The sequence below is a fragment of the Numenius arquata genome, chromosome W (genome assembly GCF_964106895.1).
Source record: "Numenius arquata chromosome W, bNumArq3.hap1.1, whole genome shotgun sequence".
Lineage (NCBI taxonomy): Eukaryota > Metazoa > Chordata > Aves > Charadriiformes > Scolopacidae > Numenius > Numenius arquata.
In genome coordinates this window covers 27,670,166-27,690,873 of record NC_133615.1, presented here as the reverse complement: position 1 = coordinate 27,690,873, position 20,708 = coordinate 27,670,166, and the positions used below count along the sequence as shown (strand labels likewise).

Below are 20,708 nucleotides of genomic sequence, written 5' to 3'. Positions count from 1 at the left end.
GGAGTGCTAGCAAGGACCCTCAGCCTGTTGCTATGAGATGTGCTGGCTACACTGCAGCATGCTTGAAGTCTTACAGAGATGAGCCAGGGGCTCCTGAGGTGATAGGAGCCAACAGGGAAAAACCAGTGAAATACCTCAAAGGAATAAAGGGATGTTCCTCTAAGAAGGTGACACAGCTGACAGCCCAGCTGAAGTGCCTCTACACCAATCCACGCAGTATGGGCAACAAACAGGAGGAGTTAGAAGTCACTGTGCTGCTAGAAAGCTATAACCTAGTTGCCATTACTGAAACTTGGTGGGCCAAACCCCATGACTAGAGTGCTGCTATCGATGGCTGCAGGTTGTTCAGAAGAGACAGGTGAGGAAGGAGGGGTGGAGGTGTTGCCCTCTACATCAAGAAATGGATAGAGTGCAAAGAGCTGTCTCTGAAGAATAGCCACGATCAGGTTGAAAGCTTATGGGTAAGAATTGGAGACCAAGGCAACAAAGGGAACCTTGTGGTTGGTGTTTACTACAGGCCACCGGATGAAGGGGAGCCTATTGACAAAGTCTTTTTACTCCAGCTACAGGAGGCATCGTGCTCACAGGTTCTCATCCTGCTGGGGGACTTGAACCACCCCGACATCTGCTGGAAAAATATAGCACGGTGAGCTGTAGGCAATTCAGGAGACTCCTGGAGTGCATCGAGGATAACGTCTTATGCCAGGTAATAGACAGCCCCACCAGAAGGGATGCGATACTGGACCTGTTGGTGATGCCAAGATTGGAGGCAGCCTGGGCTGCAGTGATCATGCACTGGTGGAGCTTGCAGTCTTGAGGGATATGGGTCAGGCAAAGAGTAAAGTCAGGACCCTGAATTTTAGGAAAGCAAACTTCCAGCTCTTCAAGGAGTTAGTCAATAGGACCCCCTGGGAAACTGCCCTCAGGGACAAGGGAGCAGAACAGAGCTGGCAGATCTTTAAGGATGCTTTCCATAGAGTGCAAGAGCTCTTGATCTCCAGGTGCAAGAAATCAGGCAAGGAAGGCAAGAGACCAGCATGGATGAGTCGAGACCTGCTGGTCAAACTAAAGGGCAAGAAAGAAATGCACAGGCAGTGGAAGCAGGGACAGGTATCCTGGGTAGAGTGTAGGGACACTGCCCGGTTGTGTAGGGATGGGGTCAGGAAGGCCAAGGCACAGCTGGAGCTGAACTTGGCAAGGGACACAAAGAATAACAAGAAGGGCTTCTACAGGTATGACAGCCAGAAAAGGAAGGTCAAAGAAAGCATGCTCCCCATAAAGAGCAAGACTGGCAAACTGGTAACAATGGATGAGGAGAAGGCTGAGGTACTCAACAACTTTTTTTGCCTCAGTCTTCACTGGCAACCTCTCTTCCCACACCTCTCGATTGGATGGACTACAAGGCAGGGACTGGGGGAGAAAAGTCCCTCCCATTGTAAGAGATCAGGTTCACGACCACCTGAGGAACCTGAACATACACAAGTCTTTGGGACCTGACGAGATGCATTCCAGAGTCCTGAGGGAACTGGCTGATGTAGTTGTCAAGCCACTCTCCATGATATTTGAAAAGTCATGGTAGTCAGGTAAAGTTCCTGGTGACTGGAAAAAGGGAAACATTGCACCCATTTATAAAAAGGGTAGAAAGGAGGACCCTGGGAACTATCGATCTGTCATCCTCACCTCTGTGCCTGAGAAGATCATGGAACAGATACTCCTAGAAGCTATGCTAAGGCCCATGGAAGGACAGGAAGGGGATTCGAGACAGCCAGCATGGCTTCACTAAGGGCAAGTCCTGCCTGGCCAATCTCATGGCCTTCTATAACAGAGTGACTACATCAGTGGACAAGGGAAGAGCTATGGATGTCGTCTATCTGGACTTCTGTAAGGCCTTTGACACTGTCCCCCACAACATCCTTCTAAGTTGGAGAGATATGGATTTGATGGATGGACTGTTCGGTGGATGAGGAATTGGTTGGATGGTCGCATCCAGAGGGTAGTCATCAACCGCTCAATGTCCAGATGGAGATTGGTGACAAGTGGCGTCCCTCAGGGGTCCGTATTGGGAACGATACCATTTAATATCTTCATCAATGACATAGTGAGATCGAGTGCACCCTCAGCAAGTTTGCAGATGACACCAAGCTGAGTGGTGCGGTTGGCACACCTGAGGGATAGGATGCCATCCAGAGGGACCTGAACAAGCTTGATAAGTGGTCCCGTGTGAACATCATGAGGTTCAACAAGGCCAAGTGCAGGGTCCTGCACCTGGGTTGGGGCAACCCCCAGTATCAATACAGGCTGAGGGATGAAGGGATTGAGAGCAGCCCTGAGGAGAAGGACTTGGGGATACTGGTGGATGAAAAGCTGGATGTGAGCCGGCAATGTGCGCTCACAGCCCAGGCGGCCAACCATGTCCTGGGCTGCATCAAAAGAAGCGTGGCCAGCAGGTTGAGGGAGGTGATTCTGCCCATCTACTCCACTCTCCAGAGACCCTACCTGGAGTACTGTGTCCAGCTCTGGAGCCCTCAGCACAGGAAAGACATGGACCTGTTGGAACGGGTCCAGAGGAGGGCCACAAAAATGATCAAAGGGTTGGAACACCTCTCCTATGAGAACAGACTGAGAGAATTGGGGTTGTTCAGTCTGGAGAAAAGAAGGCTCCAGGGGAGACTGTATTGTGGCCCTTCAGTACTTAAAGGGGCTTATAAGAAAGATGGGGACAAACTTTTTACCACGGCCTGTAGCAATAGGGGTAATGGTAATAAGAAAGAATTTTTTTACAATGAGGGTGGTGAGACACTGGAACAGGTTGCCCAGAGAAGGTGTGGATGCCCCATCCCTGGAAACATTCAAGGTCAGGTTAGACGGGGCTTTGAGCAACCTGATCTAGTTGAAGATGTCCCTGCTCATTGCAGGGGGGTTGGACTAGATGACATTTAGAGGTCCCTTCCAACCCAAACTATTCTATGATTCTATGATCACTCAGTGGTTCCCAAGTGTGGACAATAACGTACATGAATTTCTCCATCCTGACACAGGGTTTCCTTTTTCTTTGTCTCCTGTCACAGAATATGGGAAGCAGAAAGGTATCCTGCTTTCCCAATCAGAGACAAGCAGGTCACATTCTTCGTTTCTGAATCACAGAATCACAGAATCTTAGTGGTTGGAAGGGACCTTTGAGATCATCAAGTCCAACCACATTAAAAAAAAACAAACAAACAAAAACACAACACACAAAAACAAACAAACAAGCAAACAAAACAAAAAAAAAAAAAAGAAAAAAGCACCCACCAACTAAACCCCACACCCACAACCTCACACACAACACCCCACCATGAGACCACTGTTAAGGGTTCTTTTCCAAACTGTCGGTCTCTTGCCTTTAGCCGGGAGTGCGTACTTCACACTTGAAACTTCACACAGAAACACACAGCTGCCTCTATCTTCAGACAGGCAGACTGCTCTTTTGGCTTCCATTCAAGTGTCTACTCGTTCTTTAGTTAATAATTCTTCTCTTCAAAGGTGGCAGATCTTGGAACTCTCCTCCATCCCAGAGATTCACAGAATCACGGAACTGTCAGAGTTGGAAGGGACCTCTAGAGATCATCTAGTCCAACTCCCCTGCTGAAGCAGGGTTGCCCAGAGCACATTACTCAGGACTGCATCAAGGCGGGTCTTGAAAATCTCCAGAGAAGGGGACTCCACAACCTCCCTGAGCAGCCTGTTCCAGTGCTCTGTCACCCTCACCATAAAGAAGTTTCTCCTCATATTTGAATGGAACTTCCTGTGTTCCAGCTTGTGCCCGTAGCCCCTCGTCCTATCGCTGGGAACCACTGAAAAGAGTCCAGCTCCATCATCCTTCAACCCACCCTTTAGGTACTTGTAAACATAGATAAGGTCTCCCCTCAGCCTTCTCTTCTCCAGGCTAAAGAGCCCCAGCTCTCTCAGCCTTTCCTCATAAGGGAGGTGCTCCAATCCCTTAATCATCTTAGTTGCCCTACGTTGGACTCTCTCCAGTAGATCCCTCTCTTGAACTGGGGAGCCCAGATTCACATCTTTACATTCCTGCATTGTACAGGTGGGGCTGCCAAAGCCATCCCAGTGTCACTGAGTGGATTCATATTAGCAAACGGCTTTTCTTTTTCTTCTTCTACTTAGATATTCACACCCTACTGCCCAATGTCTGTGAACCAATCACTTTTAGTAGGACTTACATTCCTTAACTACATTAGGTGAGCTCTTAAGCAGTACTTAAGATATTTAAACAGTTTTTCACATACAAGGTTCTTTCAATAACTCTTCAAATCCCTTTGTCTCTCAAGGGCTTGTTAGTACTAAAACAAAAAAATTGCAAATTGCCTTCCCTTCATTCTAACCAGAGTCACTCAGGCTACAGCATGTGCTCTGCACATTCATAGCAGTTAAGCTATAAAAATGAACTAATATCTGTGTCATGTGAGATGTACTCACATTTTCAGAAGTTAACTGAACACTAACAGAATGGTTATTTTAATAGCAATTTGCTACAGGTCTTCATTCCAATCCTTCCACTTCTTGAAGCATCTTACCAGTTCCATCATCTGCATCATTCTGACCAGTCTCCCAAATCTCTAATTTTGTCCCAAAGCCATCAGCGGCAGAAGACTCCGTATAGTCTGCAGGGTTAAATGTCCTAGAGTTTTAAAAGTTAAGAAATGGAAGAGAACACATGGGTCATTCAATGAACGCAAGTGTCATCATTTTTAGCTGAAGTTGTATTAGATTTAATATCTTGATTTCCATGTAATTTATCTTGATAGATTTGGTTTCAAAATAAATGTTTCCTCTATGAGCAGATACAGATAAAAAAAAGGGAGAAAAGAGACAAGAAGAAAGAAGAGAAAAAAGTGAGGAGATTGGAAAAAAATAAATTACTGTAGAGAAACTGAATCAAAACAACAATTCCTGAAAGGCAGTTAACAGCATACCTACTCCTCCCAGTCTTGTAAAGCATTAGTTTATATGCACAACGATAAGCCCCTCTCAGTTGATAGTTTCTCAGCAGGTGGTTGACTGATGAGAAACCAGTATCATATCCTTTCAGAGCACCAGAACTGCACAGGACAGGAGTCGGAACATCAGTAAGATTACTGCACTTTAATGCACAAGATTACCCATGCACTCCTGACATCAATGCCAAAACACACAGATGCAGCTAAAAGGTGAAAAAGGATTATTGAAGAAAAATCTCTTTTCATTTTATCATCTAGAAGTATGAACAAAAAGGATTACTAGAGAAGTAGAATGAGCTTTCTGTTCAACATGACATCGCTGATATTACAATGAAATGTCATTAAAGGCAAACACTGAGTTAAAGTAGTGGAGGCTACACTTCTCTGAAGCAAGTTATTCCAAGAAAACTGAGAACAAACTTTAGAGCTGCTCAGTAACTTCTTTTGATTCTGTTTTAGGGTTGAAGTATGTCCAAACAGCTAAAACATGAAACCTCAAAAACAGGAGAAAGTTTATAATTGCTAGTCTTTCTGGTTTTATATTGAATTTGGACATTCTACATTACACTGAAACAAATCTTTTTTTTAAATTGACCTAGAACTATACGCACTGCACAGAACTTTCAGCCTCCTAGGCACTATGTGGCTGCTACTGATGGAGAACCCATTTGTACCTAAGTGTGAGATATTAACATTGAGTGAACTTACATTAGGTTTGTATAGGTGCGTCTAGTTAGAAACACTGGTTTAAGACAAAAATAATCCATTAATCATCTAACAGATCTGTGAATTTTTGCATCCATAATGGTTTATCAGACATACAGCAATATTAATACATACAGCAGCAATATTAATATTGTCAATTAATATTGCCACTGAGTTTGATCCTTGCCAAAATCTGTGCTCTGCAAGTTTCTTACCCCATGCCTTGGGCTGAAAACCTCCCTGCTCCTCTCCCTCTGCCACGTCCAAACCCTAGGAGAGAAAACACCATTTAACAGCAACAGCAGAGGAGCCGCTAATTGCTAGTCTGTCACATTAGAAAATACTATGGTTGAAGAAGAAAACTACCGTAGTGAAAGCTAAATATCATTTACTTCCCAAATTTCCTCACAGGAAAATTTGTTTCCCTAACACACAAAAGTAAGCCACAGTTCATCTAAGACTACATGTTTCAGTAGGACTTGCAGTTCTTTGCTATCTTTTCCATATCTAGTGAAGTAGCTCCAAATGCCAAGAAAAAGACTTACCTAAAGACCCATCCCATGAGACTGCTATTGCCAAATCATTACATTGTTCAAAATTTTGTCTCTAATCTCTCGCTCTTGCCTAAGATGCTCTAGAATCCCAGCCTCCCCACGTACCCTGATCTCTCAAGAAATTCCCTGTCACTCCTTGTCTGTGAGGAGAAAGTTTAAATACTCCATTTGTTTTCTTCTCTGACTCAGCCCACCTGTCCACCCCTACCCTCCTGTGCCAACCTGCAACCATGCATTCCTTCTGCTTCCCCCTTACTCATAGTTACTGACATGAAAATTACCCAATTCAAATTACTCAAACTTACTTGTTATCACCCACAAGAACATCCATTTCTACTTTGACAACAATAAATATTTGTTGCCTCCAATTTTGGTTACCAGCCTCAGTTCATAAGCTTCTTGATATAGTGAATGGCTTTATTTTTGCATGTTGCATAGTACCAACCAGGCATGAAAATTTTTTTATGACTTAACCATCCATAAAGCACACACCTACATAAACTGCTAGAAACTATTTCTTACATGTGGCATATTTCTACATAGATTTTTTTTTTTTTCCTTTTTAGGACCTCAATATCTGAGGCTTTTCCAGTTTCTGGTTTGGTTTTTTTTTTTTTGAGGAAGACTATTAGTATTATTTTGTATTACAAGAATGTGGAGGAATGGCTGAGTGAAAAAGGGCATGACTTGATTACAATGAGCAACCCAGTCTTTGATAGGGATGATAGCCCGGAGGAGGCTGTGAACTCTCCTTGAGAAACAGAAGTATGAAGAAGTAGCTACATGATAAGTAAGTGATAAGTGGTACTGCCTCCGGGAGATAGAGAAACATCTGCTGCGCGTGGACAAGAGGTCTGCACTAATTGTGTGAGCGCTCTAGGCGCGTGAACAGAGACTGTAAGCCAATCGTATAGCTGTCGCTAGCGCGTGCTCTGCTTGTCTGTCTTTATATACTCTGTGAGAACTTGAATAAAGTGAGAACGACCATACTCATATTGAGACTCATCGTTACTCCGGGTCCGTCTCCCACTCCGACATCTGGTAGCAGAGGATGCCCAGAGATCCATAGCTCAGCGGGACTGAGTTCTCCGAGTCTGCGGTAAGCAGCTAGAGGAGGGGAGTGGGAAACCACGGCTGGGAGAAGTGCTGCTCGGGCGCAAAGACGGGAGCAGACAACGGTGCGAGGTGGCCTCTCGCCTCCCAGGTGCAGTGATGCAAGTAGAAGCTGCGGCCACGCTACTCGCTGGAATCCTCTCTAAGAGAGGGAGTGAAATACCGGCGAAACTGTTGATAAGTTCCATGCTACTCGCTGGAATCCTCTCTAAGAGAGATAATGAAGTACCGGCGAAACTGTTGATAAAGTTAATTAAATTAGGACAGCGATGGGGTCATTTTTCTGACACACCTATGCTGTTTTCTGTTTCGGAATGGCAAGATTTTGGAGGGAGGATGTGGCAAAAAACAATCGAGGGGGATGAAAAAGAGGAGAAAGAGATAAAAGCCGTCCGTGGGTTGTGGCATACTGTGCTAGAGACTTTAAAAGCGATGAAAGCGGAGCGGGAAGTAGCCTGTGCAGCTGCTCAAATGTTAGGTCCAGGAGCGGCCGCCTTAAAACCTGAAAGTAAGCCTGGACCTATTGCGCGGTTCTTTGGGCTGCCCGCGGTAAAGGGAATGACCGGGACTGTGTGTAAAACTGTTGCTGAAATTCGAGCTAATGAGGACTCTGACCCTCCTGAGAAAAGTAAAGACTTGCCGCTGAACCCCTTGCAAAACTCGGGAAAAGCGGAAGTGAGTGATGCGAAGCCAAAACAGAAAAGTAATGCAAATGCGGAAGCGCCTCCTCAGAAAACTCCGATAGGGGAGGGGCCTGAAACGTCTACTGATCTCATCGATTTGGGAGGAGCAGCGTGTCGGCCTCCGCCCACAGCACCGCCTCCAGCAACTCCGCCTCTCTTGTATCCACCGCTACCCCCCTCCAGTGACTCCTCTGGTCCGCCAACTCCACCCCCGGACAAGAGTCGTAAACTGTCCACAGACAAACTGCTACAGACAGTTTTAAGGTGGCTCGACGAGTTAGATTTACATGTGGCGAGGAAGGATGATAACATGCCTCCATGGCTAGTGAATCCCTCAACACCTCCGAGAACTGCACGCTGGAATGGCATTATTAGAGACGCTATATTAGAAGGACAGTGGGGAGCAGCCGCTAGTTTGGGCAGAACTCCACCTCTCGCGTGTCCCGTTGTACATGTAAACAATACTGGCAAATGGGAACCACATGATTGGAAAATTTTACAAGAAGCTCGCACCACCATCTCAACTTATGGAGTAAAATCTGAGGCTACCCGACAAATTGTCAGCTGGATTTTTTCTGCTGATCTGATGTGTCCATATGATTGTCGTAACCTAATGAGACTGTTGCTTACTCCAACTCAATATTTGTTGTGGGAATCCTCCTGGCAACAACGAGCTATGAATGAAGCAGCTCGAAGACAAGGGGAGGGAGACCCCCTCCGTGGAGTCACGGCAGAGATGTTCACAGGGCACGGAAAATTTAGTGACTTGGAAGTACAATTGACGTTTCCAGCAAACCTATTACAGCGATCGGCGCAACTTGCCCTAGAGGCGTTTCTCGGCCTCCCAGGATCTACTATTCCGTCATTTGGTACCATGATGCAAGGAACTACAGAAAAATATAGTAACTTTGTTGACCGACTGTGGGAAGCAATCATGAATCACCCTGATTTAGATGACAGCGGCAAACAACAGATGTTCAAAGTATTGGCTTTTGACAATGCCAATAAGACCACCAAACAAATTCTAGCCAGTCTACCAAAAGGAGCAGGCGTTGAAGAAATGTTATTGAGAGTAGAAAGGACTGAAGCTCAAAAACAAAGCACCACGGTCCATCATAGACTCCAAGATTCGACCGCAAAAAACCGAGCTCGCAACTCAATTGCGCACACTGACTGATGTCCAAACCCTGCTTGGAGACATTCAATGGGTGCGGAACTGTGTTGGCATTTCCAATACCGACATTGTACCCTTAACAGAATTATTGAGAAGCAATCATCCAGCCGACGGCATTACTCTGACGGCAATGCAGCAAGCAGCGCTACAACAAATTGCACAAAAACTGCAATCGACGTGGTCATCTCGACGCATTTTAATGTTGCCAGTGTCTCTGATAATATGTAATGGGAAAGATTCACCATATGCAGTCATTTGTCAATGGCAAAACAAAAAGGGGGAACTTGCTACTCCCTTCTCCTTCTTTGGTGATGCCACTGACAAATGCGAAGGGAAGGTAACAAAAGAGAATGTGTTCAATGTCTTAGAATGGGTATTCTTAAGTGTACAACCAAAAACGAGCATTCAAACGCGAACTGAAGCAGTAGGTGAATTGATACGAAAAGGAAGATCACGAATCATAGAAATCAGTGGTAAAGAACCAGGGGATATTAGCATACCTGTTAACGCTGTAGATTTAGAATGGTGGCTGCGTAATGACGCTGCCATGCAAGAAGCCTTGTTAGGCTACAGTGGGAGAGTGCATTCACAACAGCCACAAGGGAAATTATGGCAAGTTCTAAAAAGAAATCAGTGGCTAGAAAGACCCAAGGTACGGAAAGACCCATTGTCAGATGGTATCACTGTGTATACAGATGCAGGCAAACGCTTGCGGCGTGCAGCCTGTGTTTGGCAGGAAAAGGGTCAATGGTGTCAGCATATCATAGAGGGACAACCTCGAGATTCCCTTCAAACATTGGAACTAACCGCAGTAGTTTGGGCCTTGAACAATTGGCTAAGCACTCCCTTGAATGTAGTAACAGACTCATTATATGTGGCTGGAATAGTGCCACGCCTGGAAGACGCTCTACTTAGAGAGACAGCTAATCCTAGGCTGGGGAGTTTATTTATTCGGTTGCGATCTATACTTGACCAAAGAACAGCTGCCTGTTGTGTTATCCATATTCGTAGTCATCAGCTAGACCTTGGACTAGGCCAGGGCAATCAACTTGCTGACAGCCTGGTTACTCCAGTGTGTCATGTGCCTCCTATGGATAAATTTCAACAAGCTAGGCAGAGTCATGAGAATTTTCACCAAAATGCAAAAGGGCTAAAAAGACAATTTAATTTAACAGAAAATGAGGCTTGAGGCATTATCCAAGCCTGCCCGAAATGTGGGAGCCATGGCCCAGGAATAGGGTTAGGAGTGAACCCAAAAGGATTAAAAGCGTTAGAGTTGTGGCAGATGGATGTCACACATATCCCAGAGTTTGGTCGCTTGAAGTATGTACATGTGACCATTGATACATTTTCAAAAATGATCTGGGCAACCGCATTGCCCGGAGAAAAGGCACATCATGTATGTAAACGCTTGCTTGCTTTGCTGTATTAGGAGTGCCTGAATGCATTAAAACTGATAATGGGCCTGCTTATGTTAGTCAAAAGGTTAGAAAGTTCTTGCTAAGATGGGGGGTCGATCACACGACAGGGATCCCACATTCGCCTACGGGACAAGGATTAGTGGAACGCACTCATCAAGTATTGAAGGACTATCTAGGTAAACAAAAGGGAGTAGAGACAGATGCTCAGCAAAGGCTACATCGTGTGCTCTTTACGTTGAACTTTCTCTGTCTCATGGGTGATCGAGAGGAACCGCCAGTGATGATTCACCATCAAAACCTTAAGTTCAATAGTACAACAATACTCCCGCAACTCAAAGTGATGTATAGAGATCCAGTCTCTGGAATTTGGATGGGGCCTGTTCCTGTTATATTTAATGGTCGAGGTTATATGTGTGTCTCCACAGATTGCGGTCCAGTGTGGGTGCCCAGTCGAGCTGTAAAACCTGCTCTGACTCGACATGATCCACCTGACAACCAAGATGTTCAAGATCCTGACCCTGGGGATATTGATCCCGGCGGTAATGACCCTCCACAAGATTGAACCTAGGGAAAACATGTGGGTCACCTGGGTGAATAAGACAGGACAACAAGCCTTTTGTCTATCGCTTGCCTCTGCTACAGAGCCTTTTCGGACATGTTTGATAGGAGTACCTGGTTTTAAGGTAGAAGACTTTAGCAAGTATAGTAAGCAGAACTGTATTAATTCTCAGAGTGTTAGTAATTGTAGTGCCACGCTCCTTAATAGCCTGAATGTTACGCTGCCTTGGGACCCTCAAGAATTAGAACTGTTAGGATCAATGAGAATTGGAAATGCCTCCCAGAACTGGACTCAAACCTGCATATTTTTTGGAGGACCTGCCTTTACTGGCGTAAATTATTATCGATCATTTAATTGGACGGGGTGGACAAACGTCACTCCGAAAGCAAACTACTATGACTATAGATATAAAGGTGCATTTTGTGGCACAAATGACACATCAAAACAAGGACTGGGAGCCCTTGGGGTTGGAACAAAAGGGGAACAGCAAATTTGGAACAATGGCACCCCAAAAGCCTTGCCGCCAAACATGTTTTTGATATGTGGTGACAGGGCATGGCAGGGAATTCCGAAAAATGCAATAGGTGGTCCATGTTATCTTGGCAAATTAACGTTGTTAGCCCCAAATCAAAACTGGTGGAAAAATGTGACCAAGGGAGAAAACGCCGCACGTACGAAACGGGCGGTCACGGGTCTCCCACCAAATTGCAATGATGAAGTTACCTTACTCAATCCCACTGAGAGAGTGTTTTTATCCCTGTTTGTACCTGGGGCAGCAGCAGGCAGAGCTTTGAAGGAGATAGGACGGTTAGCTTGTTGGGCTGAAAAACAAGCTAAAGTCACCACTGAGGTAATAGAAACTCTGTTAGGAGATCAAAATAGCTTACGCCATGCAATTTTGCAGAATAGAGCGGCAATTGACTTTTTGCTATTAGCTCAAGGTCATGGTTGCGAGGATTTTGAAGGCATGTGCTGTATGAATTTGTCCGATCACAGCGAATCAATTCATAAACAGTTGCAGTGGTTAAAAGAGCATGCAAACAAAATTCATCAAAACCATGGGTTTTTAGATGGGTGGCTGACTAACTTGTTTGGGAATATGCCACAATGGTTAGTAGGCTTGCTTGTTGAAGGCTTGCGTATTATAATAACTCTTGTGATTATAGGTCTGTGCTTATGTTTAGTGCTTAGTTGTATTAAGAGAGCTATGTTAAAAGTAGTAAACCAAGCCTGGATTGCTCAAAAACAAAAAGGGGGAATTGTGGAGGAATGGCTGAGTGAAAAAGGGCATGACTTGATTACAATGAGCAACCCAGTCTTTGATAGGGATGAGAGCCCGGAGGAGGCTGTGAACTGTCCTTGAGAAACAGAAGTATGAAGAAGTAGCTACATGATAAGTAAGTGATAAGTGGTACTGCCTCCAGGAGATAGAGAAACATCTGCTGCGCGTGGGCAAGAGGTCTGCACTAATTGTGTGAGCGCTCTAGGCGCGTGAACAGAGACTGTAAGCCAATCGTATAGCTGTCGCTAGCGCGTGCTCTGCTTGTCTGTCTTTATATACTCTGTGTGAACTTGAATAAAGGGAGAACGACCATACTCATATTGAGACTCATCGTTACTCCGGGTCCGTCTCCCACTCCGACACAAGAACAGGAGGAGGTCAAGAGCTGCAGACTGAAAACAAAGTGATGTTTATTTTAACGACAAAATTATGTGGTAATTATAAGTAACCAAGCAACTACAAGTTTACCAGAGCACAAAAGTTATAATCCTGTGTCACCGATACACTGGTTGTCCAAACATCAAAATTACCCATGATAGGCTGCTCAAATTTGGATCAAAATTACCCCTTATTTTCAGGGGACCACCTAAACTGAGTAAGAACAGTAGCTCCAGGACATGGTAAAACCACTTTAGGAAGTTCCCATTTTAATGACTTTGCTTTTCCTCCCCTCACCACTCATCCTTGCCCTAGTTCACTGTTCAAGTTTTAAAAGACATTTCTGGACCTCTAAAATATCTACTACCTACATTTTCAAGGGCTTCTTAGAAACATCAAAACAGCAGGATAGCTTTACCCACATTTTTATGAAAGACTTTACCCATATCCTATACAAGATGACAACTGCTAGCTACAGAGGAACCATAGAAACCTGCAGAGGAAGGATTCCCATCCAGGAACACAGAAGCACTGAACTCTGATGCTAGGCCAGGCCTACTATCTCTACATTTTCCCCTCTGCTCTCTTTTCACAATCGGTTGGAGAGAGGACAGACAGAGGTTAGGAAAGAGGTAAAACAGCTGCAACTCAGCAATCCCTACCTCTCTTCATCGAGCCCACATGTGAAGCTGTGCTCTTTGCTCTGCCATAAACAACAGTGCCCCAGACCCTGCTGTACCCAATTGATTATAACTCGGACTCTGAACCTCCTTGATCAGTCCATCTATTCTACTGCTCTTCTCTCCTCCACCCACCTAAAATGCCCAATCTGGGAAACTGATTTGTGGCATAACGCGGTTGCAGCTCTCAGATGCTCAGAAGTCAGTGCACTCTGAATTATCGTTCTGCCCAGTAAATAATTTTTATTTTTTTTTTAAGAGTAGAATCAGCTAAACAAGTTTACTTGGGGACACTGTAGGGGCCATCTAGGTAATAAATTTACTTCCTACAGCTATCAACACAGCATTAAACACCATTTACTAATTATGCACAGAAGAGAGATCAACAGTTTTTTGACAAGCTCAACTATAAGACCAATTGGGAGCTGCAAATCACAGAACCAGTCAAGCAGAAATACTTTCGAGTGAGGTGGACATTAAGCACAGAAAAATTAGCTGGAATAGCTACTATAAAAGTACAAACAGATTTTCAGAAGAGGAGGTAAGTCTCCCCAGCCTCCCAAGTGCAAAAGCCTGAAAGAATAACCTTAGCATAAAGTTCAAGATTCTTAGGACAGCGAGGAAGGTGTGCAGCAAGCTCACTATCCTGGACTTCAGGAGAGCAGACTTTGGACTCTACAGGGATCTGCTTGGTAGGGTTCCATGGGATAAAGCATTGGAGGGGAGAGGGGCCCAAGGAAGCTGGTTAGTATTCAAGGATCACCTCCTCCAAGTTCAGGAGCAGTATATCCCAACAAAGAGGAAGTCAGGGAAAAAGGCCAGAAAGGCCTACAAGGATGAACAAGGAGCTCCTTGTTCAAGCTCAAAAGCAAAAAGGAGGCCTACAGAGGGTGGAAGCAAGGACAGGTAGCCTTAGAAGAATACAGAAAAACTGTCCAAGCAGCCAGGAACTAGGAACTAAAGCCCAGACAGAATTAAATATGGACAGGGACATCAAGGACAACAAGAAAAACTTGTTGTATGTCAGCGATAAAAGGAAGACAAAGGAAGATATGGGCCGTCTCCAGAAGGAAAGAAGAGACCTGGTCACCCAGGATATGGAGAAGGCTGAGGCACTCAACAACTTTTTTGCCTCGGTCTTCACCAGCAAGGGATCTAGCCACACTGCCCAAGTTGCAGAAGGCAAAGAGTGGCTAGGAGAATGAGGAACCACCCACTGTAGAAGCCAAGGTTCAAGACCATCTGAGGAGCCTGGAGGTACATAAGTCCATGGGAACTGATGAAATCCATCCACAGGTCCTGAGGGAGCTGGCGAATGAAGCTACCAAGCCGCTTTCCATCATATTTGAGAAGTCGTGTCAGTCTGGTAAAGTTCCAATTGACTGGAAAAGGGGAAACATAACCCCCATTTTCAAAAAGGGGAAAAAAGGAATACTTGGGGAACTACAAGCCGGTCAGTATTACCTCTGTGCCTGGCAAGATTATGCAGCAGATCCTCCTGGAAACTATGCTAAGGCACGTGGAAAATAAGGAGGTGATTGGTGACAGCCAACACAGCTTCACCACGGGCAAGTCATGCCTGACAAATATGGTGGCCTTCTATGACAGTGTTACAGCATTGGTGGATAAGGCGAGAGCAACAGACGTCATCTACCTGGACTTATGCAAAGTGTTTGACACTGTACTGCATGACATCCTGGTCTCTAATTTAGAGAGAGATGGATTTGATGGATGGACCACTCAGGGCATAAAGAACTGGCCGAATGGCTGCACTCAAAGGGTTGCAGTCAACGGCTCAATGTCCAAATGGAAACCAGTGACGAGTGGCATTCCTCAGGGATCAGTACTGGGACTGGTGCTATTTAACATCTTTGTCAGTGGCACGGACAGTGGGATTGAGTGCACCTTCAGAAAGTTTGCTGAGAACACCAAGCTCAACATGAGTCGGCAATGTGCGCTCGCAGCTATCCTGGTTTGATGTAAAACAGAGCCAGTATTCTGTTCAGTTATTTTACTTTGCAGCTAAGCCTCTTCTAACTAACTGAACTGTCTGAAATTAACAGCATATTGTCCAGACACTGTTTGCTCCCAAAGGGTCAGCCCTCATTCTTCAATGGCTGGCATCCAAAGAGGACTCTATTCATCTGCCTTTGATCCCAATCCGTGCATTCCTGAATCCAGATCCGGAACAAAAGGTCTTAACATTTTGCTTAAGAACAACATGATGCGAGCTGTCTGTTTTAATTTCTGAGCAAGCTGGAATTCTAACTATTCAGGCAATCCATCAGAGCCCTGGTTGAGCCCCGCCCAAGCTGCACAATGGGCACCAATAAATCTGTTGTGGTTTGGGCCAGACTGGCCACCAAAATGAAAAAGAGATGCTCTCCGCCACCTCTCTCTCCAAGGAGAGGAGGGAGAGAGAGAGAGAGGCTTAGGAGTTTAGAAAAAATAAACTACTTTAATAAAAATAAAATAATGAAAAATATATAATATATACAAAACTGTATCAAGCTCCCAGAATGACAATCACGTCACCAGCAGGCACTGGGAAAGTTCTCAACTGGACAGGAGCTGGATTCAGGAATGCACGCACTGGTATCAAATGCACATGAAAAGACAATCCCTCTCGGATGCTGGCCACTGAAGAAAGAGGTCTGGACCCTTTGATCCCTCAGCTTTTATACTGAGTGTGGGGCAGATGGGATGGAATACCCCTGTTGGTCAGGTTGGGGTCACCTGTCCTGTCCACTCCTCCCCACAGGTGTGACCCCTCTACACTTTTCCGCTTCCAACCCTCCAACGGGGCAAAAAATGAAATTAGCTGACCTCAGTTGCTATAGCAATAAGTATAAGCATGAGCCTCTCTACATACCATTCCTTGGCATAAATTATAAATATAGGTCTTATCACTCAGAGCAAACAGTGTCTGGACAATTTACACAATCACACAATATTTACAGGCACAGAAACAGGTTCTCGGATGGCCCGTACATACTTCACACCATTAGGGGAGATGGTGGATACAAATTGCATATTTTGTACTGCACTTTGAATTAATTGTATTAAACGTGGAATTATACATGGTAAGAAGAAAAGCATCACAATTCCACACAGCAAGTAGAACAAGATTCGTTTGACTCATGGACCTCCTGGAAGCCAGGAAAAGGGATCAGTTTCCCAGTCTTTCCAGGTTTGAACAGGGATGTGGGCTAACTTTCTTATTCCAGAGGTTATTTGTTTGACAACTTGGCCATTATCGTCAATTTTTAAGCAACAATTTGAGTCATTCAGTTTACCAGAGACACCTCCTTCTTCAGCTACCAGGTAGTTGAGAACCATGCGGTGTTGCAAAATTGCGGTTCGCATTTCTGTGGCCTGGTCTGCCAACAGATCTAGGGCGCAAGCAGTTTCATTAGTAATGATTTCTAAAACAGCTTGAAGGCGAATTATGTGGTTTAGGTTGTAAATGGGTTCTCGAGCACCACTAATTAACTCATTAGGGTTCCAGGTGGCTGGCCCGTAATGTTCGATGATTTGTTGGGGAGACCAGTCATCTTTTCCCCATTTTTGACCACTTCCACATGTCAGACTGGTGTCAATAGATCGCTTATTCTGTGTAAGGTCATCATACAGTTTAACACTTAGATCTTTACCACCACTTTCAGGAAGGAGGAAAAACAATGGGTGAATTACTCCAACGTAACATGTTCCTGTCCGATTTGCTGGTAGCATTTTGTATGCATGGTGTCTGCAGATCCAATAGTGGCCTTTTAGTGCTCTGGTGCTGTTTTCAAACAAACCAGTGGGAGTGTAGGGCACCTGAAAATAGATTGAATTGCTCATCCCTAAAGGGGTGAGGAGTGTCAAATTCTGCCATGGATTATGACAGTGGGGTCTATATATAGCATGGCAATACCAAGCATCTGTGTTATTCCTCCAATCACAAATTATATTTGCTTCTCGCCCTTGTTCTCCTCTGTGAGCGGTCATATGTACTGGAGACCAGAAGTCGGGAAATTGCCTCACCTGCCCTGATTCATTCACCCAAGTCCATCGAGGGCCTTTGGCAGCAAGGCTATATTGTGCTCTGTGTACCACAGCAAGATTACTAAGAGGCATATGGTTCCCATATGTGAAGGTCAAATTACAAGTGCTGATCCCTACAAAAGTACCACCTGGTTGAGTGCGGTTCAGACAATATTGGCCTTTGACTGGATATTGTACTAGCCAAGGAGATGGTGAGCTTTCCTTTTCCCAATAGGTGTCGTCTTTGACTTCGCTGTAATGGCTCACTAGCCATTTAGGGGAAACAGGGACTGAGGTCCACGGCCAGCTCTCCAGACCAAGTGGTTGTCTGCACACCCAACAATTACTGAGGTTGAACGCGCAGGCTACAGAGTTCCCTAAAGTTGAAGAGTCCAGCTCCAGTGCAGGTAAGTCCGCACTGGGCAAGGCAATCGCGGCCAGGAGAGCTGGCAAGGGGCTCATTTTTTGAGGCTTTTTGAAGCCGGGAGAAGTGGCAAGACTGGGCCGGTACCTGGCAGCTTCTGGGGGCGGAGCTGTCACCCCTGGCAGATTTAAACGATGTGCCAGAGCTCAGCCCGGTCGCTGCATGCGGAGCAAGCAAATAGCAGGTGGGTGTCACCTGGGAGCACCACAAGGGAGTCTGCACAGGAGAGTGCCGAAAGACTGCCAACTTAGCCACAGAATAGCGATGGTATCCACACAGAAGAGGACCATGGTGTCTGTGTGCTCTGCATGCACCAGTTCTGATGCAGCTTCCCAGATGGAGCTCCAGTGGGAACATGCTGCCACTCAGACATAGGGCTGCGGGGTGTGCCCTGCTCTTATGCTGGTGTCAGATGGCATTGGTGGGCACACCTGTGGGAGATGTGCCCAGGTAGAAGAGTTCCTCTGATTAGTGATGGAGCTCAGGGAGGAGGTAAGTTGAGGACAATCAGGGAATGTGAGAGGGAGAAAGACTGCCAGAGTTGCACCCTGCCTCCCATAACAGAAACCAAGCAGGCAGACAGAGCCCCTGCTACAGAGAACTCCATGTCCTCTCTCTGCCTGGCTGAACAAGGTAACTTAGAGGATAGGGGGGCTGTGGGAACAAGTTCCTGCCCAACGAAGCAGGCGTGTCTCCCCAGTAACTCCCTCACCTCCCCAGGTACCCTTAAAAAACAGATATGAGGTTTTGCAAAGGGAACCCAATCACAAGAAGGAGCATAATTCAATGTCTACGGAGGTGTCGCCAGGGCTAAACCCAGCATCAAAACATTCTCAGTCCAGAAGAAAAGATGGGTCGTTGTTGTAGGCGACTCCATCCAGAAGGGAGCAGGAGGCCCAATATGCAGACCCGACCCACTTCTCAGGGAGGTCTGCTGCATCCCTGGGGCCCAGGTTAAAGACATAAAAAGAAAACTTCCCTCCCTGGTAAGCCCCTCGGATTATTACCCTTTACTCATTTTTCAGGCAGGCAGAGACGAGCTGTTAACAAGAAACCCAAGGGTGATCAAAAGAGACTTCCGGGCCTTGGGACAACTGGTCAAGGGGTCAGGAGCGCAGGTAGTGTTCTCCTCTGTCATCCCAGTCGCAGGGAAGGACAAGGAAAGTAACAAGAAGAGCCAGCAGATCAATACCTGGCTCCGAGCCTGGTGTCAGAGGCACAACTTTGGGTTTTTTGAGCACAGGAAGGTTTACATGACACCAGGCCTACTGGAGACAGATGGGGTACACCTGTCTCAAAAGGGGAAGAGGGTCTTTGCACAGGAGTTGGCAGGGCTCATCAAACAGTCTTTAAACTAAGTTTGAAGGGGGAAGGGGGGGAATCCATCAGCAGAGACGCAAGGGTCATCGATGGATTAGGAACTATGGCTGTGCCTGGGAACGGTCAGGTAGAAGTTAGGCCTTCCGACACCAAAAAGGTGGTGGGACCGGTAGCCCAGCTGTGAAGTGCTTTTACACTAGTGCACGCAGCATGGGCAACAAACAGGAGGAGCTGGAAGCCATTGTGCAGCAGGAAAGCTATGATGTAGTCGCCATCACAGAAACGTGGTGGGATGACTCGCACGACTGGAGTGCTGCATTAGATGGCTACAAACTCTTCAGAAGGGACAGGCGAGGAAGGAGAGGAGGAGAGGTGGCCCTGTATGTTAGGGAGAGTTACGAATGTCAAGACTTGAGGGTAAGAGTAGGGTTGAGTGCTTATGGGTAAGAATCAGGGAGAGGGCCAACAAGGCTGATATCGTGGTGGGAGTCTGTTATAGACCGCCCAACCAGAATGTAGAGATAGATGAAATGTTCTATAAGCAGCTGGGAGAGGTCTCAAGATCGCTTGCCCTTGTCCTGGTGGGAGACTTCAACCTACCAGATATCAGCTGGGCACACAATACAGCTGAGAGGGAACAGTCTAGGAGGTTCCTGGAGTGTGTTGGGGATAACTTCCTGACAGCTGGTGAGGGAGCCCTGCTGGATCTGCTGCTTGTAAATAGAGAAGGACTTGTGGGGGCTGTGACGGCTGTCTTGGGCACAGAGACCATGAAACGATAGAGTTCTCGATTCTCAGGGAGGCAAGGAGGGGAGCCAGCAGGACTGCCACCATGGACTTCCGGAGGGCAGACTTTGGTCTTTTCAAGAGCCTGGTTGACGGAGTCCCTTGGGAGGCAGCCCTGAAGGGCAAAGGAGTCCAGGAAGGCTGGACGTTTTTCAAAGAGGAAGTCTTAAAAGCGCAGGAGCAGGCTGTCCCTGTGTGCTGTGAAACGAGCTGTCGGGAGGAAAAGACCAGCCTGGCTGAAGAAAGAGATACGGTCACAACTCAGGGAAAAAAGGAGAGTTTATGGCCTTTGGAAAAAGGGGCAGGCCACTCAGGAAGATTACAAAGGTGTTGTAAGGCTACGTAGGGAAAAGATTAGAAAGGCCAAAGCCCAACTAGAACTTAACCTGGCCTTGGATGTTAAGAACAATAAAAGGAATTTCTATAAATATATTAGTAACAAGAGGAGGACTCGGGAGAAACTCCATCCTTTATTGGATGTCAGAGGTAACAGAGACAAAGGATGAGGAGAAGGCTGAGGTACTTAATGCCTTCATTGCCTCAGTCTTTAGTAGTAGAGATGGTTGTTCCCCGAGTACCCAGACCCCTGAGCTAGCAGATAGGGGCGGGGAG

General features: G+C 46.0%; 1 protein-coding gene across 4 annotated transcripts in view; it reads right to left on the bottom strand.

Moving 5' to 3' along the window:
- LOC141476620 (ubiquitin-associated protein 2-like) overlaps nucleotides 1-20,708 on the bottom strand; it is a 110,255-nt gene that overhangs the window by 58,681 nt on the left and 30,866 nt on the right. For 3 of the 4 annotated variants that reach the window (XM_074165390.1, XM_074165391.1, XM_074165393.1), the window contains exons 6-7: nucleotides 5,912-5,966; nucleotides 4,569-4,672 (exon numbers count right to left, since the gene is read on the bottom strand). The exons of the other annotated variant lie outside the window; for it this stretch is intronic. In XM_074165390.1, the coding sequence (XP_074021491.1) occupies nucleotides 4,569-4,672; nucleotides 5,912-5,966 (159 nt within the window). The remainder of the gene's footprint in view (nucleotides 1-4,568; nucleotides 4,673-5,911; nucleotides 5,967-20,708) is intronic. 4 annotated transcript variants of the gene reach the window in all.